Below are 26442 nucleotides of genomic sequence, written 5' to 3' on the forward strand. Positions count from 1 at the left end.
CATGTGATTAAACCCCTCTTAATCAACTAAAATTATTACAACTTATGTATTAAAGCGAAATGCGTGGAAAAAATCTAATTATTCTTTCATCACTTACAGAGAAACATATCCATTTCATTTTGCAATGTCTTACAAAATAGAACATTCTTTACCCTCGGGCTTAGCTAGAGCCTTATAAACTTTGCTGAATCTGAGTCAGCTCCAAAGATAGTACATACCCCATACTGCATTGCACATCTCACATCCCACATAGATTTTAACTTGTGGAAGGATAAATTGGTCCTAATGTTTATACTACTAGAAACAAAACTCCTCACTCAGCATTATATCATAACTCTCTACTGCTCCATATGATATCATTTTTTACCCTTCCCCCTCGCTGTATCTCTTTAAGTAAATAAACTTTCCAAAAAACAGTAACTATGTTTCAGAGTCCCCTGATATCTGCTCCCATAGCCTCCCCCCAAAGCCTCTCCCTCCTCCAAATTCGTTCATACTCGGCACAATAAACACTTATAATGGCCAATTAACAGTGTGTCTTTCTCATCAGAGAGTGAGCTCCGTGGGACAGGGGCTGTATTTACTCTGTTTACTGCCTATATCCTTAGCACCACACATATAATGGTTGCCAGTAAACTATGCCGAGTTGAAGAAAACAAATGTCCTTTTTTAAAAAATCTGGGCTGGGCACAGTGGCTCACACCTGTAACGCCAGCACTTTGGGAGGCCAAGGGGGAAGGATCACTTGAGGCCAGGAATTCAAGACCAGCCTGAGCAAGAGCGAGACCCCATCTCTACTAAAAATAGAAAAATTAGCTGGGCATGGTGGCACGTGCCTAGAGTCCCAGCTGCTTGTGAGGCTGAGGGCAGGAGGATCGCTTGAGCCCAGGAGTATGAGGTTACTGTGAGCTAGGCTGATGCCACAACACTCCAGCCCGGGCAACAAAACAAGACTCTGTCTCAAAAATAAATAAATAAATGATAAATAAAACACAGGTTTCTGAAACTAGCCCCTCACAAGACCTAGTGAATCAGAATCACTGGGGTGGGGCCCAGAAGTCTGCATTAACAAGCAAGCACCCCAGATTCTTCCTTTGCATACAAAAGTTTGAGAAATATTGGACTAGGGCTGTGGCCAAAGAGTGCTTCTTGCCAATGAAAACATGTGTATCAGTGCGAGCCAACTAGTGTTGAACACTCTAATTAGAAACTAACAATTTTCTGCAAACAAGAGGTAAGTGAGTGCCACCTACTGCCTCATTTTAGAATGCAATGCTGAGATTGGTTCAATTTCTCAGTAATTGAATTCACCCTGAAAAATTAATCAATCCTAAACAAGATATCCAAACACTATAAAGCACTGTTGGAAGAAGACATAAAAACAGACTTTATTTAACTTTCAAAGAAAACTTTGAAGAAAACTTTCAAAGTTGAAGGGTTTTTGGAGTTTTAAATTAGTATAGGCAATAAACTCCTATAATTTCAAATGACTGCTAAAGCAGTAAAGGGAAATATAATCCCTTACCCACTGGCCTGTGCCAACAGTGAAAGGAAAGACAGAACCACTGAATAATATTGCAATGAAACCACACGCAGCCATGCTAACCTCCACTATACCTCCTCAGGTTCCAAGAGAAAAATCAAGCGAAATAAGGACACTCTATTCAAGTCTAGTATCAAAACTGGTGTAGGACACTAGTTGGGAAGTTAACATTCTCTTCAATAGGGATTCAAAAAGCCTTCTGAATTATACTTTATTATTATGTTTAAAAATGATCTCCCCTTCCAAGTTGCAAATGCATACAAATATGCCCAGAGGCTCAAAAGAGATGGGCAAAGCCTTATAAATATTCATATAAAACTAGCAGTTATATACCATGTTTCAATAATTCAATGATAAATCCATAAAAAGTACTTGTCTTTAAATTTTGTTTATTTTTAGAAAATAAATGGCAAACCACATACACTGCGGAGTCTGAATACCCCCATCATAGGGTATGAACGATAGTCCGGTTGCGAAGCTCCTGAATATATTCTTTGGCGTGATCGACTGCCGTCTTTGGTGCCTCAGGTGGAGGTGGGGGTCCTTCCACCAACTTCACAAAATAATGGCAATAAACCTTCTCCATGATCCCAAAGTAACCTCTGCCGTGGTAGCGGATGCGTTTCAGGCCCTGGCCTCGCCCTGAGGTAGACGCAGCTAGACAGGGAAGAAAAAGAGAATTATAGCAAATAACTAACCACAGTTTGATCAGCTGAGGAATTTCTGTCCTTTCCTTGACTGGATCCTGAGATTACATGATCTCACTGGTTGACTAGAGCAGGCCTGTCTCAAAACAAGTCTCTTCTGAGGACTAAGAACCAGGCACTATTCTAGTGCTGGAGAAACAAGAGCAAATAAGGCTGGCAAGGCCCCTGCCTCCATGCAGTTTAGATTCAGGAGGGTTAAGGAAAAAAAATAATAAAATGATAATTTCAGTTAGGGACAAGTGCTATGAATAAAATGAATCAGAATGATATGACGGAGATTGCTGGGGTGCAGGGGGCAAATGCAGATTGGGGGTGTCAACAGGCATCCCTGAGGATGAGACATTTGACCTAAGACCAGAATGAATCATCCATGCAAATATCTAAGGGTAGAGTATTCCAGGTAGAGGAAACAGCAAGTGCGAAGGCCCAGTGCTAGGAATGTACTTGGCTTGTTTTAGGAAAAGAAAGAAAACTAGCAGGCTGAAGCACAGTAAGCAAGGGGAAGAGTGGTGCAAACAAGGGAAAGAGATCAGAGATAATGGCGGGGGCAAGATTACATAGGGCCCTGTAGGCTAAGGCAGGGAGTACTGATTTTACTCTAATTGTGATGAGAAGCCATGAGAGCCAATGGTTCCCAAATGCTGGTTCTTAGACCAGCTACATCAGACTAACCTACAGAACATATTTAAACTGCAGATGCTGAGACCTCCACCTCTGGGGATTCTAATTTAGTATATTTGGGGTGGGCCTTGGAAATTACATCCTGACCAAATATACACACTTTCACCCTCACCCCAGAAATTCTGATTCACAGCTAGTTTTAGGAACTCCAGCATTACACTGCCCCCTCAGCTCCCCTCCCCCATTCTGCATATTAAAGTCTGACCTTGAAATTTGAAGAACCTTTTAAATAGTTTATAAAAAGAAATCTATTCCCCTGTTCACTCACAGTGAATCAGAGTAGCAGCCACCTTCTACTATTTTCTGAATGTATTTAGTCAGTTGCTATGAGTTAATAAGACTTTTAAAAGCATAAACGTCTATAGAATACATACCAAATTACCCATTTCAACATTCACCATTCTTATATTCTCACTATGACACACCTTTATATATAGGGACTAGATCAAAGTATGTACTTGACAATCCTCTAACTACAATGTCCTTTCATGAAGTGAGTTTCTACAGAAGCCTCCAGCTTTGCCAAAGAAAAAGCTAAGGATGAAAGTAATTAAGAAAATTAGGGTCTTAGTGAGATAAGAAAAGAGCTACTGCCCTTAATTGTATCTACTTCATCCACTGAGCACTAAAGAAACAAGTTTAAGAATTTCCAAAGAGAAAGCAGCATTGCACAAATCACTTTGTAATGAAGCACCACCATCTTATTTGTAGGTTCCCAGGATCAACCTGTCCACAGGAAACCTACAAATAAAAACAGTGAGACTGAAAAGAGAGTAGAAAACTTCTAAAACACATTTTACAAACAGGATGGCTGCTTCTGTCCAAAATTGCTACTCTACCCAACTTGAGCACCAATTTCCAAATACTCTAAGGATAACAAACACTGATCCAGTGAAAGATATAACAAAACTAGCTAATTGTGCAGCACTACATAACCTGTTAAAACACAGTGATCAGCCCTACCATGTTTCGTGTTAACTCTCACTTCCCTTCTATCTCTCCAAAACACAAATTACGGTTATCTGCACAAGAGCAGAAGCTTAATACCTGCTAAATGCTGGTCATGATTTCATCCTAAAGCCATCAAAAATCATCTGCCTATCTTACAGCACATAATGGCATCATTTCTTTATGTCAAAACCAAAACAGCAGTTCTTCTGAAACACCAGGATTCTTCAATACACTGCAATGGGAATACCCAACACAGCCACAGTGAGGTTTGAATGAAATCAAGACTTACAGCATAGCTTCCAAATTGGTTTCTGATTCCCCTCCTCCACTAATCCTGTATGTTAGGGGTTGCAAACTGCTTTTGTATGTGGAACCATTCCAATTAAAATGAAACAGTATGTAGAAGCCCAATATATAAAACGCTATCATGTTGACCTGTTCTGATTGAACCTTCGGTTGGGGAAGATCCAAAACTGTGCCATTCATTCAATCAACAAATATTTCCAAGTTCCTACTGGGTGCCAGGCTCTGTCTTGGACTCTAAGGATATAGCAGCGACCAAGATATCGAGGGCTCTCCCCCTATATTCCCCACAGACCACAATTTTAACACTACTACTTATAGTTAATAGTCTTAAAACACTACTTTAATACCTTATTATTATTTAATAAAAATAAATCTCTTGCTCAAACCTCTTCAATACAGTTTGAACCAAATGCCATGGCCTGCCATGTTCAGCCCTCTGGAATCTAGGCCCAATTTATCTTTCCAATTTTATCTACTCTAGGTCAACCCTCTACTTCCTTTATACCATTCTACTCATTATACCACACAATTACTACTTATTCCAACATATGTGCCTTTGCTTATATGGTTACCCCACTTTGAAAATGTGCTCTTCTCCCAGACAGACCTCCAAATCCCCAAAAGTCTATCTACAAAAGCCAAATTTTTCTAGAAAATCTCCATGACTATTCTAACCCATACTGACCTTTTCTTTTCTCCACTCAAACAATACTGTATTTCTCTCTTTGGTCCCAAATCATATGCTATCTTTGTAAGTGTTCATGTTTCATCTGTAAAAGTCATTTCCTCAACCAAACTTACATTCCTTTTGTATTGCCCCAAAAGTTCACGATACACAGGAACAGAAATGATTTTGAAATACATTATCTCCTAATTAATGCCATTATTTTCAATACAGAGGTCTCTGGTAAATTTTCTCAAATTCTGACATAGGTTCAAAGTTTTTCAAGTACATATAATACTAATGGTGTACATGGTTTTATTCCAACTCAGAAGAACAATTTATGTTTTTTTCCAAAGGGATACTATTGTCAAAAAACAAAATTACAAGTGCTAGATATTTTAAACTGATATAAAAGATATACCATTACCTAATTATGTGGGTAGCATGCCCACTGAAGGTACTTTTTGAATGGAAGAAAACATTAAGGCATCTCAAAAATGAAAACAATCTGTGCTCTTCTAAAGATAATGCCCAACAGGTACCATGTACTTAAAATATTGCCAATTACTATAATAGTATTTAGATAAATGTGTATCTTGAAATTTTAACAGTAGAAGCCTTCCTCTCCCCACCTCCATCACTGTTAGCCCAGAAGACTGATGTATTAATACAAAGCCAGTAGATCACTTTGCCTAAAGTGATCACTTTAGATGCCATAAATCACTAAGCAGGGACATTTTATTAGTCTATATCCACTTTTTAAGGCCTATTCACAATGTTACTACTCATCATTATAAGACTGAAAAGGAAATGAACTTTCTAAATCTGTGGTCATGCAATAATACGTGTTAGCTTTACACCAATGACCTAGACATTCGAAAGAAATTATCATATAATGAGAACACATGTAACAAAAAAAGCACTTATTAATACCTTAAATGCCTACACTTATTTCAGGCCATTGCTGAACTGAAATGGTAGCCAACAAATAACTAGTCTTTTAAAACGCTAACAGAAGTCTATGGAATGCAATGTCTAGGCCTTTTCCAAGAATACGAGATAAATCAGTTTCCCACATTTTATGTGTAAGAATCAATAAGGCATCGATTAAATAAATAGGTTCCCAGGCCTCTCCCCTGGGGTTTCAGAACCAGGGGTCTGTGGCAAAGCCTGGGAATCTGTATTTTTATTAAGAACCTCAGATGATTCTTATTGAGGAAGTTTAACAAATACAGGGACAAAATTCCAACATGTCATGGTAGATATTTCATCTTCCTGAGGGTACCCATCTTTTTTGATTATGGAATTAGGCATCAAAATACTTAGTGAATAAAAATTTTTTAAATCATTAGACACATCTAAACTTATTAGACCTACTTAAGAAAAGTGACTTTACCACAGAACTAGATGAAAAGAGAATACAGGTACGGCAGAGATTTTTCAGTCGAAATGTACATAAGGAGAACTCTGAATTAAAGGGCTATTTGTGCAGGACTGGCTAAATATATTTTTGCTTAATGGCAACACTGGATCTTGCTCCTTCATTTGAGAATGACAGGATTAAGCTCCTTATCCCATCTTTCTTTACTACAATTATTGAAAAGGATTTAAAGACAGTTATTGAAAAAGATTTAAAGACAAATCCTATTTCATTGGTATCTGAAGTCCATTACAAAGTGTATCAGCTAAGAATCTCACATTCCTATGAAATTTAAAAAAATTACTTAAATTTGATTTGATATTCATAGAGCAGGAAAGATCACCAAGAAGTTTTAAGCACATAGTCTTGCTCCTCATCCATTTCCTCCCCTCCAATGATTCCAAGCCTTCCTCAGCATTATTTATTCATGCTACTCCCAGAAGAAAACACTTATGATTAACTACTGTGGCCCTGCACCTTCTGAGTTGCCATTTTGATTTCCCTCTGCATCTGTGCATGTATTAGAATAAAATTATACAAGGTTCAGCTTTAAAATAAGATATTTCAATTGAAAATCATAACTAATTTGAATTTCATAAGGCTGCATGGTTGCCAGCATCAATTCCAGGTAAGATGAAGTGAGATTTTTAACCTAACCACGGTAATTATCTCCAGTAGGCAGAGGTAACGTGACAAAGTGGAATTCAGATGATCTTTTTGTCTCTATTGTTGAAGAATTATAAAGTACAACTAATTTCCCCTGTAATTCAGCCTCCACCCCAATCTAAAGAGTAGCAGTTCTCCATATCTTGAATTTAAAATATCTTTAGATAAAATAGTCCTCCTTACATGTAGGTTTGGCAGATTGAGAAAATTTTGCTTCAACAACATCTCTGTTTGATTACAAAACTGCTGAGGTTAGGAGTAACTGCTGCTGTGGTGAGCAGAAACCAGTAACTCCAGCAACTACTCCACTTTACTGTGGTATTGGGAGGGAGCAACACAAGTCTGCAATAAATGTTGATCTCCTTCTAGGAAAAGAACTGTGCAAAGGTATGCTGCAAAAAAAGCCCCTTACATTTGTACAGTGCATCATGCTTCCGAAAGCATTTTCACTTAATTTAAGTTGATATGGAACAAGCATAAAAAAGCAGAGATAATGCTTTAGGATGTAATAACAAAGAAGAACAAACACATTTGGGTCATCTGAACCTTCCAAGGCCCCTCTGTTTTTATGACTCAACAGATCTTCCATTCTGATAATTGAAAGGTTAAAATATAGGACACCTTTGTGAATTAGGCATCTGGCTTGGCACATTATAAATAAAGATTTTTTAAGTCCACCTGTCATCATTTATTTATCTCCTGGTTGACAAAGAACTTATTTTCTAAAAAAAAAAAAAAAAAAAAATCAGTTATATTCTTTGTTTTATTATGAGTAAAAGACCACTCTATATACCAGTCTTGGTATCCATTATTTAATAACTGTTGGCAGTAAGTTTCATGATCTCAGTCTCACTACAGAACAGGTAAGAATAAAACAGCACAGTTATTATCATTTATAATAAATTTAAATTGACATGAGTAAGGCTGAAGAGTAAGCTATTACCAGCAATTTTCACCAGCAAAGCAAGTTCTGAGTGGTTAGATATTAAAGACTGTTGTTAGATAAAGAATATGGCATTACTATTGGAAGACATTTTCCAACACTAAGAATATTAAAAATCTTACCTATATATAAATTGGATCTGAATTCCACATTGTGCTCTCTCACTGCCATATCTTGTGCTTCTAAGAGAACCTTAAACAAGGAAAAGAAAGGCATTTATATGGCGAAACCTGAACTAAAACAGAATTAATTCCTCATCTCATGTTATCTCTGTTATATGACTGTCAATCACTTGCCTCTATTTTATAGTCAATTTTAAAAAGAGAATATCAAGTGGTAAGAGTACTAAGATGAAGAGAGCTTTCCTGTCTCACACGAGAACTGCAAATGCAGGGAACACAGTCCATCGTACCAAGTTTTAAATGGCACAAGTAAGCTGTAAACAAGGAGACAGCAGCACTTGTAAGCAGTACCCCTTGGTAAGGAACATTCTGTCTTTGAGTCAAAGACTTATCAAAAAGTTCATGAAACTCAAGAGCTAAATCTTATTGAAACTTCTTCAACTTTAGATCCAAAGGAACCATTAACAACATCAGACAAGCAGAGAAAATCATACTCGAGAATTTCCTTTAAAAAGTTAATTATTAAATTTACTCTCCATAGATATTTTGAATTAACTTCCTCCATAATACATTTTTAAAATAGGACAATTGTTCTCAGAAATAAAAGAAACCAAATCTTCTAGTCACTTAAAGATAAAGAACATAGTACAAGGCTGAGTACATAACAGATACTTAGCAAATGCATTCTGAATTGAATTAAATACAGTAAAACCACAGCATTACAACAGGAACCTCTTAGAAGTTTGAATCCATCAATCTCAACTATTCAACTACTAAACTGAAAGAACAGACGTTGGGTGAGAATTAACTGAAAATACAGAAAATAATGCTGATATCCCCAGATGGTAAGGGACAATAGTCAACACACCTTTTTGAAACAAAAATATTCACGTGCCTAAAATCAGTCAGCACAATTACCATCAGCACATGTGTACCTAATCAGCTACATTTAGAGTTGGAAGGGTCTTTAGAGATTATCTAATCCAATCCCACACAGTGTAGAGGTGAGAAAAATGGAACCAGACTGGTTAAGTGTCTGGTTCATGGTTATAAGAAAAATATCGGAGAAAGGACTAGATTGCAAGTCTCTTGAGTTCCAGTATAGTGCTCTTTCCATTCAACCAGTTATAAACTCTTAAGTTCTCATTTGGAATTGACAAAAAAAGAAAAAATCTTCTAGAAACATACCAAGCCCCATATCATTTTTTTTTTTTTTTTTTTTGTTGAGACAGAGTCTCACTTTGTTGCCCAGGCTAGAGTGAGTGCCGTGGCGTCAGCCTAGCTCACAGCAACCTCAGACTCCTCGGCTTAAGCGATCCTACTGCCTCAGCCTCCCGAGTAGCTGGGACTACAGGCATGCGCCACCATGCCCGGCTAATTTTTTCTATATAGATTTTTAGTTGTCCATATAATGTCTTTCTATTTTTAGTAGAGACGGGGTCTCGCTCAGGCTGGTATCGAACTCCTGACCTTGAGCAATCCACCCGCCTCGGCCTCCCAGAGTGCTAGGATTACAGGCGTGAGCCACCGCGCCCGGCCAGCCAAGCCCCATATCATTAAAAATAAGATTTACTGCATCATAGACAGTAAAAAAATAAATAAATAAATGTCTGGGGCAAATAAAAGCATGTCTGGAAAAAAAATACCTAAAGCATACATCATTCCTAAGGTATAAGGATATTAATAAAACTGAGTGCCCTAAATCCATATTATATTAAGTATGCATTCACATCAAAAAAATTCAGGGAACTCATGATTTAGGCTGAGCTTATTAACACCAGCAAGACAGCTGCATTCCCCTGTTCCCACCACCACCACCACGCCCAAGTCTACCTCTTTAATTATTTGGGCCCCTTTTTTGTCACTGAATTCCAACTGAGCCAAAGCCTGGTCAATGGACATGCCTCGTATCTATAATTAAAGGGTGATAGACAAGAGAGAATAAAGAAATTAGTTTACAAAGTCAATGTTCCTTTTTCAATGAAAAATAAAAGCCTTACATAGTCTGAATAACTTCTAAAAACAGTGAACTGAACTGAGGCAAAGAGAAGAAAACATGTTTGAGAAGGGATACCACCTTCAAGTCAAAATCAAATTTAAACATTTTAATCATAAAACCTAGATTGTAATAGTTTCAATAACATTAAAAGAGAGCAGATGTGATAAACAGAGACCACAGGTTGGCAATAACCACACTAGGCATTAAAGGCACCTCCTTCTCCTACAGGATAAATGTATTACATGTATATTTGCTGCTTTTGTCTCTCCTCACCTACAAATTTCATTTTCCAGGGGAAAAAAACCTGAAAAGCAATAGTTTTAAAATAAGTTGAATCAACTTTTACAGTTAGGTAAGCTTCCTGGATTCTGTGGTGATAGCCAGACTCCTCATGCCTTCACTTTAAATATCTAATGTGATTTAGTTTATCAGAAGGTAAAAATTAAAAATCATACGTCTCTGAGCATTATTTTTTTTTTGATTACCTACCAATTGTCATTCTTTTGATTACCTACCAAGTGTTTTATATTCCTCACTTTTTGGAGAAATCAAGGCAAATTGTTTTGATTTTTCAAATTCGGGGAGGAGGGAACTCTTAGTTTTTCTTAGGTATTATACAGTAATTAATAGTCATTTTAGCTTACCAATTTTGCCAAATACCACATCTTGTCTTTGCTATATTTTATTTGTCTTCGACAGTGGTAGATCTCCTTACAAATAGGAAAACAAAAAGAAAACTTTAGCAGATTTATCAAAACGACAGTAACATACGCTGTTAATATTTTTTTCACTTTCTGTGCCTAACAAAAAGTGCCACAAGAAATAAAACATTACTAATTTGGAGATTCTTTTTCCCTACACAAAGTTGTATTTTTCCAAAGTCTTGCTATTTTAAAGATTACTAAGGGAGAAATAGAAACCATAAAATGGCTAGTTTACGCCAACATTGGCAACATTTCTATCCAGACGAATGGTAAAAGATTTAAATGAAAATGTCTTGAAAACATTTAGTGGGTTAAAAGAACCAAAAAAAAGGTACAACAAGAAAAAATGTTCACTGTTAGTGAGAAAAATGGCAAAATGGAAAAGGTAAGTGTGTTCACACGAAAAGCCAATATTCCCGGTGGTTGGTCAAGAGCGTAGGTTCTAGATTCAGACTGCCTGTGTTTAAATCCTAACTCTGCCATTTACTAGCTACATAACCTTGGGCAAGCTACTTATCCCCTCCCTGCCTAACTTTCCTCTTCTTTAAAATGAAGATAATGGTATCTACCTCATAAAACTATAAGGATAAGATAAAATAACCTATGTAAAGAAACCATTTTATAGTGCCTGGCACATGGTAAGTTCTCAGTAAATATTAGCTTTTATTGCCTTCTATTTAAAGTGGTAAGTATGTCCTGTTTTTTCAAAATCAATCATCTACTAAACAATTTATAATTCACAAAGCACTTTTCAGACTCATTACTTCATTTAAACTAACTCTATGAATTGAGAGAGGAAACATTTTATAACCCTTTTACAAACTGAAAATCAGAAATCAAGTGACTTATCCAAGACCACAAAGCTTGTGAAAGACAAAGCTGGAAATCAAAAAACAAAAAAGTACATGAAGCACCTACCAATGTCTAACACAATGTCTAGCAGGTGTACCTTCAATAGTTCCTCTTCTTACCCTGAAAACCATTTTTTTCCACTACTATATCATACTGCCACTTTTAAAAAATTATTATTGTTAAGACAAACAATAGCAAGGAGATCTCAAAACTTTTATTAACAACATTCTGACTCCTGCTAGAAATTTTCAAATGCCTTAGAACAACAGAGTCTTCTCAAGTGGCCATCTTTTAGTATGCAGCAGATTTCATTTCAGTTGTAATAGAAGCAGACAGCCTGAAACTGCAGCAATAGCCTAATTACATTTTCAGCAATAAAGTGTCCTGGGGAGCAAGGGAGGGGAAAGAAGAACTGTCATGACTTATAATATTAATCTGCAAAAATTAATCTACTCAATGAAATCTTTTATATAGAAACCTTTTAATTCATGGATTCCCGTGGTGGGATATCTTTAAACTTGAATTGTATATGATTATCCTCAAGTTCTGTTAAAAAAATAAATAAATAAATATATATAGAGAGAGAGAGAGAGAGAGAGAGAGAGGGGGCAAGCGAGCGTGCACGCACACACGCGCACTCCTGGCGAGAACATGGGCAAAAAGGAATAAAGTATTTACAAGAAAGGGGAAAGTTTCTTAATCATCCTCTCCAAAAACTAAAAAGCTCAACATTTACTTTGGGCAGGTGAAATGTCTAAGGGCAATTTCTAAAGATAAACTAGACAAAAAGTCTCAGTAAATAAACCTATCATGGCAAATAGATAAAATGGAAAATCTGGAGGTCAGAAGCCCTAGTTATATATTGCTGTCAATAACTAACCAATATGGTAAATTAGGTGAAGTTAAGTGAGGACATGATGTACAAAATAGCTATTCAAATGAAGTAAAAGTAAATCTAAATTAGGAAATGTCTAAGCCAACAACGTTTAAAGAAATCAATTTATTTTTAAATGCATATAACTCAAATGAGTAAAAAGTGTTACCTAATAAAAGTCCTTAACAGAGCTCTATGAGAGCCACCTTAATAACTTATCAGCACGATGATTAATTTATAAATTTAAAATATGCTTCTTATAGAGATGGTTGTTTAAAGAGTTTTGATACAGTCTCACCACACTTTTATTTAACATAGCTTTTTCCAAAGATACCACAAAAGTAAACTTGAGCCCAAATAAACAAGGTGTGACTATCATGAAGAAAGCTCTTTAATTTCTCTCTGGCTTATTTTCTTTACTAGTATAAAGCCACATATAAGATAAAGTCTACATAAGACTGTTTGGAAAGTGGTGCTTGCTAAATTAGTAAGGTGGTCTTAAAAATATCCGGAGTAGGCTGGGCGCGGTGGCTCACGCCTGTAATCCTAGCACTCTGGGAGGCCGAGATGGGTGGATCACTAGAGGTCAGGAGTTCAAGACCAGTCTGAGCAAGAGCGAGACCCCCCGTCTCTACTAAAAAATAAAAAGAAATTATCTGGCCAACTAAAAATATATATATAGAAAAAATTAGCTGGGCATGGTGGCACATGCCTGTAGTCCCAGCTACTCGGGAGGCTGAGGCAGTAGGATCGCTTAAGCCCAGGAGTTTGAGGTTGCTGTGAGCTAGGCTGACGCCATGGCACTCACTCTAGCCCAAGCAACAAAGCGAGACTCTGTCTCAAAAAAAAAAAAAAAAAAAAAAAATCCAGAGTAGCCTAAAACAAGTCTACATGGGTGACATTCATTTTAATTTACTGCTACAGGGTTGAATCACTACCCACATCCACTATTATTTATTCACTATATACTCCAATGCAGAAGATCAGAATTAGGTAGATGGTAAATATTATCTGGCCCTCTTTTAAACTAGAGAAAAAACTAATTTTAAATTTTGCAGCTAGCAGTTGGCCAAGTCTAATGGATACTATACATAACAGCACAGTATTATGAACTATGTGGCCAGGTAAGTGAATTATTTCCTATAAGCTAGGTATTTATGAAGGGTATTAGCATTTTCAGTCAAAGCAGGTACAGTTGAGACACCAATGTCAATTTACTAAATACAATTTAAAGTCAGAAAACATTACGGTATTTTCCAAAAGCCATAATTTGTCCCCAAAAGGATTACTGAAACAAAATCTGTGCAAAATATAGAATTAAATTAGATTGTTCCAAAGTGCCTATATATAATCAAACCAAATGCCTTCAAACAGGCATTTGTATAAGGAGAAGAAATGATACAAAAAAGTTAATCAAAATATTGTCACTAAATACAATATACAACAAATTACTGGACTGACATTGTTCTTCATTTGCTAAAGTTAAGTAGATGACATACTATCAACTATTAATATTTGAGTTTTGCCATTCAAAATACATCATTAAGTGTATGTTTTTAAATATCAAAAAAACTCCAGAAGGAACAGAGCCCTGCTGACACCCTGATTTCAATATTCTGGGCTGGAGAACTGTTAGAGAATAAATCTCTGTTGTTTTAATGAAATCAATACATTTATTAATTAATATCCAAAAAGATTAGCACTACACAATACAAAATTCTGCTGTTAGATTCTGGATCTGAAAAATACCATTATGATTTATTTGCAAGTAATACCTAATTTCAAAGAGCTCAGGTAAGGCCGGACACAGTGGCTCACGCCTGTAATCCTAGAACTCTGGGAAGCCCGAGGCAGGAGGATTGCTTGAGGTCTGGAGTTCCAAAGAGCTCAAGTTAAGAAGTAAAGAAAGCACCTTAACTATAAGAAATATTTTATCTATGATATTTGTGCAGTTGTGCAAATTTTGGTTAATTACAAAATGGTGTCAATACTTAATAGCCCACATTCTGTAACAAAACATGAACATTAAAAAGTTATTTGTTTAAACTATTAGAATCTCTTCCTCCTATTTCATAATCAGGTGGGAGCTCTTAAAGTCATTAAATTAACTCCCTCAAATCAGAAAAAAAGGAAAACGTATAAGAGTGTGCCAATTCAGACCAATACTTAGCAACTAACTGATCTTTTCTTAATGAAAGGCATGCTGTCAAATTCACATAAACACTAAGCAAATGACATGGTCCTTATTATTACTTAGATGAGACATTATTCATTGAATCCCAAAAATCTTTAGAAGATGTTTGCTGAACTGAATGATTTGTAATTAACACAGTAATTCCATTCCTAAAGTATTTACCACAGTTTATTTTAAGGATTCAAATGTTCTCATCTTGTTTATTCTATCATTATTTGTTTAAATTTTTTAATAGTTGTGTTTGTATTCCACAGTAAATTCCCATTAAGCTGACTGAAAGTTGGTTTTATATCTCAGACTACAGCAATCTCTAAAAGTTTGGAGAGGGTAAAAGAATTCTGAGCAGCTAAAGATAAGTTAAATCTCAGGTAGGAATCCATTGATTAAATTCAAACCTTATGTTCAAATGTTTGTGATTTACAAACAGAAAAAAAATTGGTATGTCTATACTCAGCATTGGAAAAATCATGCACATGATTTAAATATTGGCCAATGGTCTAAGTCATTCCAGCTAACTCCACATGTTCTATTACAAAGAATTCATCATCAAGCCTCTTGGAGTCAAAAATCAGTGTCTCAAACTATTAGCAGCTTAGTTTTAGAGTTAAGGCCCTTATCCAGGAGGTCAAGTAAAGACAAACAAATAAGCAAAGCAATAACGATCCTTCAAACTACCACAGAGATAAATCTAGTACATTTTCTGTGTCAATGAAAGGTTCATGCAAATTGTTGTATAATTTTTATTTTTTTAACATGGAATAATAAATCACTGCTAACCACATAAGAGTAAGATCACTTTCTCACAATCAAAAGATTAGTTCTGCCCACATACTTACTGCAGGTCTCCGAGGTTCTCCGGGAAGTTGTGGAGGATAAACGATTTTATTCTTCTTCTCCCATCTTCGAGAAATGTCAAGAGAAGCACTTGTATGGATATATGATTGGGGTAAGACACTGTGAGATGAAAGAAACCTATAAAATAACAGACACTTAGAACCTTTTTGCAGAGTTTATATATCTTCTGAACCACATCAGCTTTCTGAATACCTACAACACTTTCAGGACTCATGTAATTCATGAACTGAATTATTGAGCAAATACTAAACTACTACAATCAAATGAAAATATTACCAATGGGGTATTTAATTTAGAAACACAGTACATTAAGTCAAAAGTTCCTGGCCGGGCACATGATGGCTCACACCTGTAATCCTACCTAGCACTTTAGGAGGCCGAGACAGGACGATGGCTTGAGATCAGGAGCTCAAGATCAGCCCGAGCAACACCAAGATCCTGTCTCTACAAAAACTAGAAATACTAGCTGGGTGTGGTGGCATGCACCTGTAGTCCCAGCTACTCGGGAGGCTGACACACGAGGATCCCTTGATTCCAGGAATTTGAGGTTGCAGTGAGCTATGGTGAAGCCACTGCACTCCAGCCCAGGAAATAGAGTTAAGACCCTGTCTCAAAAAAATAATAATAAAATAAATCAAAAGTTCCTACATGCCCTCTCCTGGCCAATTGTTGGAATAACACTGAATTAAAGCATATAAAATGAAATCACCTTAAGGTAAAATAGAAAATACAAACTAATTCGAAACTGAGGCTTTTATGAGACTTTTCATGTGAGAAAGCCTGTGAAGAGTCAGCAGAGAAAACAAACCCAAGAAAAGGAAGTTGGTGGAATTAACAAATGATGGCATGTGTTATTGCTAGGATCCCTTCTGTAAAATTGTTTTCCAACAAAATCTCCAACAAAGTTTTAAGTCTGCCTATAGCTCTAGTTTACTGTTGGCATTCTAAAGAATCAAAATGAATTTTAAAAAATTTTTAAAGCACTGAAAGGCAGTCTTAAAAGGCACTCTGGATTATCTTTTATTATTTAAAATTAAAATATCATTATTACTGATAACAGCTTTTCACTGACTAGTAACCTCAAATCCCTTTAGCTTCACCATATCTCTGCGTAAACTGTGCAAAAGAAGGCTAGGCGTGAACCAAGGCTCTGAAGTGCTTGTACCCATAATATCCACACAGCTGCCCACAGCACCGTGAGACTGTCAGAGCTCACACATAAAGAATATACTGGAACAAACATCCACATTTCCTTACTCTCATTATTCAGGTGTTTTCTAGCTACCAATACTGGAAGAGGGTAAGTTTAAGTATCATTTTTAAAATTCTACCCATAGTCATCAGAAAATGAAGAGTAGCATATATAAGCCAAATTGTAGGATTCAAGAGTCAATTCAGATAAGACAGAGTATCTGAGGACTTTCTAAAGTCACAACTTAAAAAAGAGAACTAATACCTATTTATTACTCAAAGTTCATTTTGAAATTTAGTACAAAGTATATCCAAGTCCCAAGTGAAGATAATGCTAGCCTCAGGCTAATCTTGAGAATATCATGCTATTACACTCAGCAAGGCAAAAAGTTCTTTGTTCCAAAGTTACTTCTAAGAACATTATGTGAATCCTACACTTGAGACTGAATATCCTCCCTCTTGCCTCAATTAAAATCTAAAACAAAGGAGCTGTATATTCTCATAACTCAACATAATTTTACTTTGTGAAAGTAAAGGACAAATCAAACAAAGAAATGAGTTTAGCAAACAAAAAAGTGAAATTCCAGCAACTTTGAACCATAACATGCTCAGTTTCTCAACCTCTGCATTATTGACATTTTGAGCCAACTGGGGATCCGTCCTGTGCATTGTCGGATGTTTAGCAGCATCCCTCACTCTACCCACTAGATGCCAGAAGCCCCCAAAAAGTTGTGACAACCAAAAATGTCTCCAGACTTTGCATACTGTCCCCTGGTGGGCAAAATCACTCCCAGTTGAAAGTCATTATGAGCTACAGTAACAGCAAAAAACAAAACAAAAAGAAAAGTGCTAGTTTTTGTAGACTAGGGAACGTGACCTCTCTATTCCAAAAGGTTCCTGTTATAATGTGATAACATGTAAATGGTTAATAAGCCCCAGATTTTTCTCAATACGTAATCCAGGGATGACACCTCAAATGCCTAAATTTTATATTCTTATTCATAAATCCCAAATGGACCCTTAAGGTTGCCTGGCAATCCTACCATATTCCCCTCGTCTATTTACTCTTCTAGTCCCTCATCTTGCTATTCACACTTCCCGTATCTCCTCCCTCATCGTCAGTCTCAGCTGATAACTTTGCTTCTTATTTTGCTAAGAAAATTGAACTATTAGAAGAGAATTTCCACAAGCTCCCACCACCTGATCTATATACCTACCTGAATGTATGTTCATACATACCTACTACTTTCTCTCTTGTTAATGTGAATGAACTGTCTATGCCCTAGCTAGGAGCAATCTCATCCCCTGCCTCCTAGGTAACACTCCTTCCCACCTATTCAAGGACATTGCTCCAGCAGATTCTTTCTTCCTCCTTTCCATCATCATGTTTTTACTTTCTATTGGATCACTCCCGTCAGCAAACATACAGTACTCTAATATCTCTCAGCTTAAAACAAACAAACCCTTCTCTAGGTACCACTACAAAACCCCTTAAATGAGTTGCCTAAATTACCCACCTCCAATTCCAACCCTCTGGTTCACCCTTAACCCTCTGCAATCAGACTTGTGCCTGCATTACTCTACCACAACTACTTTATCAAGGTCTTTGAAGGCATCTGTGTTGCAAGATCCAATGGTTAATTCTCAATCCTCACCCTAAGAATGACATAGGTATCTCTGGTCACTTGCTCTTCCTTGAGACACTTTCTTTACTTGGGTTCCAGGACACTTAGGGTTTTCCTCTCACCTTTCTGCTCAGTCTCCTTTGTTGTTTCTCCGTGTCCCTCCTTGATCTGTAAATGTTGGCTGCCTTAGAGTCAATCTTTGGATTCTTCTGCTTTTTATCTACACCCACTCCCGTGGTCAACCAGTTTCACATCTCAAATACTATGCATGCACCAATGATTCCCAAATTTACTTCCCTTCCCTGAACTCCAAACTCATATACCCAATTGCTTACTCATATCTCCACCTGCATGCTTACACATCTCAGAACTAACAATTCCCAAACTGAGCTCCTGCTATTCTCCCCAAAACCTGCTCCTCTGGAAGTCTTCATATCTCAGAAAAGGTAACTCCATCCTTCCAGTGGCTCAGGTGATAAGTCCTGGTGTCACCTTTCTTTCTCACACCTTACACCCAATCCATCAGCAAGTTCTATCAGCTGTCGTTAACATACTGCCAGAATCCAACCATTCACCCACCTTCCCAGCCACCCTAATCCATGATCTCTTACCCAAAAACTCCAGGAATCTCTGCTTCCATCCTTGCTCTCCATCCCCACCCTCATCTATTCTCAATACAGCAGCCAGAAAGAACCCTTCATAAACATAAGTCGGATCTATTACTCCCATGCTCAAAACCCGCCAATGGTTTCCCATCTCACGCAGAGTAAGAGCCAAATGGGTGGGAACCTGCAGCCTTAAGGCTACATGTGGCCTTCTGGATCCTTGAGTGCAGCCTTTTGACTGAATCCAAATTGGTTAAAAGGATTTGTTTCATGAAGTTATTGATCTCCTACTCCCTATTCCTCTCTGACCTTATCTCCTACCATCCTCCCTCTTCTTTCACTCACTGTTCTTGACCATACCAGGTGTGGTTCCTCTGAGCTGTTCTGTCTGTCTAGAATGTTTGCTCAGATGTTGGCACAACTTGCTCCCTCATTTCCTTCAGATCTTTACTCAAATGTTATCTTTTTAGTGAGGCCTTCTGACACACACACACACACACACACACACACAGACACACACACTCTTCTATTCCCAATCTCTGCTTTTACTTTCTCCTAAGCAGATGTCACTATCTAATAGACTCCACATTTTACTCATTTTGCTCATTAGTTGAGCTCACTAGATTGTACACTCCCAGAGGGCAGGGAATATCGTCTGGTTTTGCTCACTGCAAAATCTCCAGTGCTATAACAGTTCCTTGTACACAGCAGGCACTATATATATATAACTGTAGGATAAATAAAAGAATATAGGGGACAGTCAAATAAGGTAAGAAGACTGGGTATAAATAACTATGCAAAAAGTTTACACGTGGTTGGAGATTGAAGAAAACTGAAGGGTAACCGCCCCTTCTAAAGGGTGGTACACTCTCCAGATCTGAACAATTGTTGTCATGCATTGCAAAATAGAAGAGAATCTAGAAATCTAGACTTTTACGGGCATCTGCCAGTTTTTAATGTTGATTTTAAAAGGAGTGTTTAAACACTATGTAGTCCAAATAAAACATGCCTGCAGGCTTGATTCATCCCACAGATCTCGAATCTGTAATTTCTTGGGGTAAGCTAGCATAGCCCCAAAGCAAGTATTTAAAGTAAGTCCCATTCTTGCCTGCCCCCATGTTACTCTCCTTTTCCATGATACAGTTTATATGCCAGAGACTTTGGCCCACTGTAGAGGGGAATAAGAACAAATAGAAAACAAAGAATCACAATTCTCAGCAGAACAATTTTTAAAAGTAATCTGAGAATGAATCAAAAAGTTCATGAATATATTTTGGATCAACTTCCTGTTTCACAGACCTAAAGCCTTCCCTCGGAGAAACTAGTAGAAGCCTCTGGTGTCAATAATCATTTAAAACTAAGGCATTAACCCTTTCAGATCATTGCTGTATCATTTAATCAGTCATACTCTAATTAGTAACTTATTGTATGGGCATACAGAATTTCTAAAAGCCTCATTTAGTGCAAAAGAATACTTAAAATAGTTAAAAGAATTTGGATAATCAGCACAAGCTATGCTATTACATAAAGATGGAAATCTGTACCCATGCTTAATTTGCAGTTGATTCCTTCATGGCACTGGATTAGAAAAAAGGAATCCCAATTCCTGGCAATCTTTCAGACAACTTACATCTGTTCAGGTTGACATGTTTTATAGTGTCTTTTTTCTGATACCAAATGTGTAGAGTTTTTCCACACCAACAACCAATTCTCCAACAGCAAGTGGGTGTCCCACAATTGAATTCAATTCTGACACTATCTTCCTGGAGTTAGCATCAGATCCTACAAGTGAAAGGGCTCAGTCCCACAAGATGGCCTCCACTTCAGATGCCAGCTGCAAAAGGGGTGCCCAGGTTCCCCATACTTCTGCCTGGCTGATTTCTAATTTGAGGGTTCCCATGACCCCTCCACCCAAGTTCAATGATATGCTAGAACAAATGGCACACAGAACTTGGAAAAACACTCTACTTACATTTATTATGAAGGATACAACTCAGGAACAGCCAAATGGAAGAGATGCATAGGGCAAGGTATGGGGGCAGGGGAAGGCACAGAGCTTCTAAACCTTCTCCAAGCAATCCTCCATCCCAGTATATTAATGTGTTCACCAACCACAAGGCTCTGAGAATCTCAAACCTCATTGTTAAAGTTTTTATAATCTAATTTCCAGCCCCTGCCATCCCCTTTGTTCCAAAGGGATTTGTTAAGAGTAACTACAGACACTCTTATTACTAAGGAAATCCTAAAGGTTTTAGGAGCTCTATGCCAAGAATCAGGGACAAAAACCAAATCTATTTTTTATTATACCACAAGTAATTCTAGGTGAAGAGGATGCAAAGAGATACAAAACATCACTGTAGCCCTCAAGTGATTGAAAATTCAGTTAGGGAGATAGAGAATTAACCATAAACGTCCAATAGGCATTAAGATGTCAGAAGGGACGGGCATGGTGGCTCACGCTTATAATCCTAGCATTTGGGAGGCCGAGGCAGGAGGATCCTTTGAGTTCCACAGTTCGAGACCAGCCTGAGCAAGAGCGAGACCCCGTCTCTACTAAAAAAAATAGAAAGAAATTAGCTGGACAACTAAAAATACATAGAAAAAATTAGCCGGGCATGGTGGCGCATGCCTGTAGTCCCAGCTACTCAGGAGGCTGAGGCAGTAGGATTGCTTGAGCCCAGGAGCTTGAGGTTGCTGTGAGCTAGGCTGACACTGGGCACTCTAGCCCGGGTAACAGAGTGAGACTCTGTCTCAAAAAAAAACAGAAAAGATGTCAGAAGAAGGAGCAATGTGAGGTAATCGGAAAGGCTTTAAAGATAGGACTTGAGCTGAGTGTTGAAGGAAGTACATACTTTGACAGACACCAAGTAAAACGGCACTCCAGGCTAAGGGAGTAGTAGAAGTAAAGGTGTGATTTACAGGGCATCTTTCTAAACAAAAAGAAAGATGACCTACAAGACCTCTTTGAAAAGAGAATACAGTGGGCTGAATGGTGGCACCAAAGATATGTCCATATCCTCATCCCCAGAATCTGTGAACAGTAACTTACATGGCAAAAGATGTGATTAAGTTAGTGATCTTGAGAGGAAGGCACTTATCCTGAATTGTCTTGTTCAGCCCTAAATGCAATCAATTTGTTGCAGCAGCCCTAGGAAACTAGTACAGAAACCTTTTAGGTCTATGAGTTAGACTTCAACCAGACACAAACTCTAATCAAAAGAACTGGCTTGTGAGTGCTTTGAAAGAAATAAAGTATCACATAAGAGACTGACTAAATGAATATAAATATCATGGAATTGAAAATGTCCATCTATAAGATCTTGTTTCGTGCATGATCATTTTAGGGTTTATTGTCAAGCTACAAATAATGGTCAATTTTTCTTTTTTCAAACATAAATTCAGCATACACTTGATTTCTATTTGAATACTTTCAATCAAAATATTAAAATAAAGGATCTCTAAATTATACCACCCATATTGATTGTGCTTTTTAGTTCCTGGAGACTGCCTTCACTTTTAGAAACATATTCTGAAATGTTTTAAGAGTAAAGTACCACAATGTGTGCAACTCACTTTCAAAATGGCTCAGGGAAAAAAAAAAGTGCATATATTTATTTATAAAGACTGCTAAAGCCATGTAAACAACTGGTGGATCCAGCTGAAGGATACTTTAATATTCCTTCAACTTTCCTGTAGGGTTGAAATTTTTCCAAATAAACTGAAGGAAATATTATTTCAACCATTAATGCAAGGGCTACTGCTCAACATGCTTTTCAACATACTTCACATTGCTAATCACTTTTATATGCTCATTGCATAGCAAATATTACAGTACCTCATGTGTCACAAACAGACGCTTATGCTTAGCTATGATACCCCAGTGCAGAGATTCCTAGACTGAAGACTATGAAATTACAAGAAAATTATAAATGCAAGATAAATTTTTCCTGGAAAATGTTTTGTGGCCCTCATATTCTCAAAGGGGTCTGCGACTCAAATTTGAGAACCATTGTCCTAAAAGGTAAGGACTCATAATCCCTCAGACCACATCGTAAAATTTAAATAAGAGGGTACAAAAACAATGTCAAATCTTGGGGGTCATAGCAATCAGAACACTAAAAGTACAGATGAACAAAAACCAGAGATAATTTCTACCCTTTACTTTATAAAAATCTTTTAAAAGTGACTTGACTAAATAGAAAAGTAGACTAATTTATGTTTCAGTTTCTTCTTGCCAACTGTTCTATAAAAGTAGGGCTGATAGATGAGAGATATGCAATCTCATCTAAGTGTGCAGAGTGGCTACTGATTGCTTCCAGCATAAAAATCAGATTCCTTTAAAATAACTTCATGGTGATATCATTCCCATCACCTCCACAGTACCAGGCACTATAATAGACATTTTACATATTAGTCTCTAAGTTCTCACCACCACTCTCTAAGGTTCATATCCTCATTTTATTGAGATGAGAAAACTAATCCTCAGAGAAGTTGAGTAAATTGCCCAAGGCCAGAACATTTGTCCCTGGCAAAGACCTGAAACCCAGCTCCTGCAGCCTAGTGTTTACTCTAATATACTACACTGCTATCATCATTTTCTCACCAAACTGATAATTCATGACATTTCCAAATTGGTTTTTCTTGTGGAAAATTTCAACCTATGTACAGCTTAGTCACTAGTACCTTCGAAATTTTACACTAGCCTTTCTATTGCTAAACCACCAAAATATACTCTTTCACTCTTTAAACTTAAACTTTAAAAATCACCTGTTCCAAAAAGACCCCCCTCATAAATCCCTTCTGGGCCCATCACTCCATCACTCCCATGGTGACACAGCACTATCTAAAGCCAAAGAGTATTTAGTTTAGATCCTCACTTTGCCATTTATTAACTGTATAACCTTCAGTAAGTCACAAAACCTCTCAAATGCCCCCAATCAGTAAAACAGGAGACTTGGAATTCGAAGATTGGAAAACTGTCAGTCTGCTAACAAATATAGCCTGCAGAAAAGTTGTATTTGGTCAGCAGCATTTTTCTTAAGCCAATTCAATGCCTTTAGATGAGGAATGTACTCTACTGACTGGCTGACTACCACAGGCCCTACCACTCTTTCATTTTATATAGACCACTTCTAGTTCATTCATTTCTAGTCCAGTGCCTCAATGCAGTTAAGTTTCCAATCGCTGAATCAGATGATCTCTAAAATTTTACATAATTATCATGAGCACTGTTTATACCTTTCTAGTTAGTTTTCATACAGTCATTTTCCCCAGTAGAAAGTCTGGAATGGGGATTCATAAAATTATATAAATAATTTCAGAAATGCAAAGCGTCTTAGAGCTTATGCAGCAAAATTCAACATTCTTACATCATGACACAGATGAAAAGACTAAAGCCAAATTGCTCAAATTTCTTGTTCAGAGCTTCCTAGTACAAGTTGGTGCGAGACAATTCAAATCAACAAACATTACCAAAATATTTACTTTGTGTAAGACCAAATGCGGAACTACAAAAAGGAACAAGAACTGTCTCTACCTGTCCAAGATACATAAGCGAGTAAAGGGCACAGACACATATAAATGAAGCCATTATATTACAGAAGACACACATGCTAAAAGGAAAGAAAAATTAGTTTCTTTCTGTTTTAGAGAGATCTGAGAAAACTTCCTGAAAGGGAAACAGCAGAGCAGGGGTTTGAATAATGGGCAGGACTGCTGTTATGGACAGGAAGTGTGGGCACAGCAGGAAAAGACAAGAAGCAAGTAAATGCACAGCACATTCAGAAAAAGTAAGTAAATCATATGGCTAGATGTGAAGCGATAGAAGATAAGCTTAGAAAGCAAAGTGTAGACAAATCCTAAGAGCAAGTGCTTCTTATTTTCTTCACTAACCTACCCCTTCATCCACCTAGGATCCAAAAACCTACGACAGAGCTAAATACAACAGGAATTCAATAAAAATTCATACTAACAGAAACATTAATAGCAGCTAGGATTTAGAGTGAAATTATTACATGCCACACATGTACTAATATTTCATATGGGTTATCTCATTTCCTCACTAAAAAAAAAAATCTATGGTAGGTATTAATATTACTTTTCTATCACATAAGCGATAACTGAAACTTATAAAGGATAAATAACTTTTACAAAATCACACAGTTAAAAAATGGATTCATTCCCAACTTATCTGTCTCAAAAGCATACGAACTGAACCAAGATAAATGCTAACAAATGCACCAACCAGAAAATTTACAATCAGATTACCAATCTCCAAACATTGATAACTGTATTGCAGAAGAGGGACAATAAGTAGAGGGGCAGGGAAAGGTTCCAGGTAGACTGCATTCTTTAACCTTTAAAGAACACTTTATTCCTAATGCCACAGCATGCTCTGAAGAATACAGTATAAAGCTCCAAAACTTCCTACAACTGAGTGGCCTTGGACAAGTTATTTTACGTTTCGGGGCTTCAATTTCCTTTTCTGAAAAATGTGTATAACAGTACCTACTCGTAAGATGTTATAAGAATGAGATAATGCATATAGAGCACTTAACACAGTGTTAGGCACGATGTAAACCACCATTGTATACGACACAGTCCCTGCCCACGTAAGCAAGTAACCAGAGAGGTAACTAAAAATTTAGACACTTCCATATGGAGATGAAACAGTCTAACCATGTCCAGAAAGATCAGAGGAGACTGTTCAGAAAACACATTTACAGTGGCCCTTGGGCAGTGGGTAATTCTGACCTTTGCCTGGCTATGTAATAAGGTAGCAGAAAAACAGGGTGACTCGGGCTGTCTCGTTCGCTTCACTGGCGCCAGAGCAAGCATAGTCCAGGACACAGGCTCTCAGTAACTGACAGACTAGTAAGGAGGCCTCGGGCCCTTCTGAAACTCCGACGCGAGAGACTTACCCCAAGGCCAGCTTCTCCCGGCTCCTCAGGTTCTGTATACATAACGCACCTGCAACAGCAACACAAGCCGTCAACTCAGACCCCACCTCGACTCCCTTCTGGAGCTTTACCACTAAGAAATCCTTACCCAACCGTCCCAGGACTGCCGCCGCCATCTTTCGCCCTTCCCCTACGGAAGCCTCCGAGTTCAAACATCGTCAGAGCAAAACGCATGCGCAGTACTCCAGCTTCCCTCCCCGCCGGGAAACCCAGCCTTACTTACATCCGCGGAGTTGTCATGGAGACCGCGAACACGCTGCACCCGCTCAAGATTTGGTCAGACCAGCCTCGCCTGGGAATGAATGACTTAATAAAGGCCAAAAACTAGTGCGCTTTCGGAAATTCACTTGGGTCCAGAAAAATTGTGAAGCCTTACCTCACAAATGGCCTGAAAGGCGTGGGGAACAGAGTGCATGAACAAGCGGCTTAACCCTGGGGGCCTCAGTTTTCTTGTCAGAAATAACTATCTCTAAGGCATAAGTTTGTTGTAAAGATCACTTCCGGTGGTGTGAAACCTCTTTTAAAGAACGAATGGTTCAAATATGATGCATGATGTCCTAATCCCTACTAATCTGCTGGTT

The 26442-nt window shown here is 37.6% G+C and overlaps 1 protein-coding gene across 2 annotated transcripts; it reads right to left on the minus strand.

The window, feature by feature from the left end:
• Window positions 1-1921: 1921 nt before the first annotated feature.
• Window positions 1922-26316, minus strand: MRPL22 (mitochondrial ribosomal protein L22). 2 transcript variants are annotated; one of them, XM_069484324.1, is made up of 7 exons: window positions 25950-26316; window positions 25823-25871; window positions 15463-15580; window positions 10647-10712; window positions 9837-9914; window positions 8004-8073; window positions 1922-2200 (listed from the first exon to the last, which is right to left on the minus strand). In XM_069484324.1, the coding sequence occupies exons 1-7, from the start codon at window positions 25975-25977 to the stop codon at window positions 1989-1991; spliced, it is 621 nt and encodes a 206-aa protein (XP_069340425.1). In that variant the 5' UTR covers window positions 25978-26316; the 3' UTR covers window positions 1922-1988. The 2 variants fall into 2 exon arrangements, with proteins under 2 accessions (XP_069340425.1, XP_069340424.1); XM_069484323.1 differs by having other exon boundaries at window positions 15463-15598; window positions 25950-26314.
• Between the last annotated feature and the right edge of the window lie 126 nt (window positions 26317-26442).

Source organism: Eulemur rufifrons, chromosome 10 (assembly GCF_041146395.1).
Source record: "Eulemur rufifrons isolate Redbay chromosome 10, OSU_ERuf_1, whole genome shotgun sequence".
Lineage (NCBI taxonomy): Eukaryota > Metazoa > Chordata > Mammalia > Primates > Lemuridae > Eulemur > Eulemur rufifrons.

Coding starts and splice junctions, on each gene's coding strand:
- MRPL22 (XM_069484323.1), bottom strand. CDS start 25,977: ATGGCGGCGGCAGTCCTGGGACGGTTGG. Junction 10,713..15,462: donor GAGAACCTCGGAGACCTGCA/GTAAGTATGTGG, acceptor CCTATTTGTAAG/GAGATCTACCACTGTCGAAG. Junction 9,915..10,646: donor TGTGGTATTTGGCAAAATTG/GTAAGCTAAAAT, acceptor CTTTAATTATAG/ATACGAGGCATGTCCATTGA.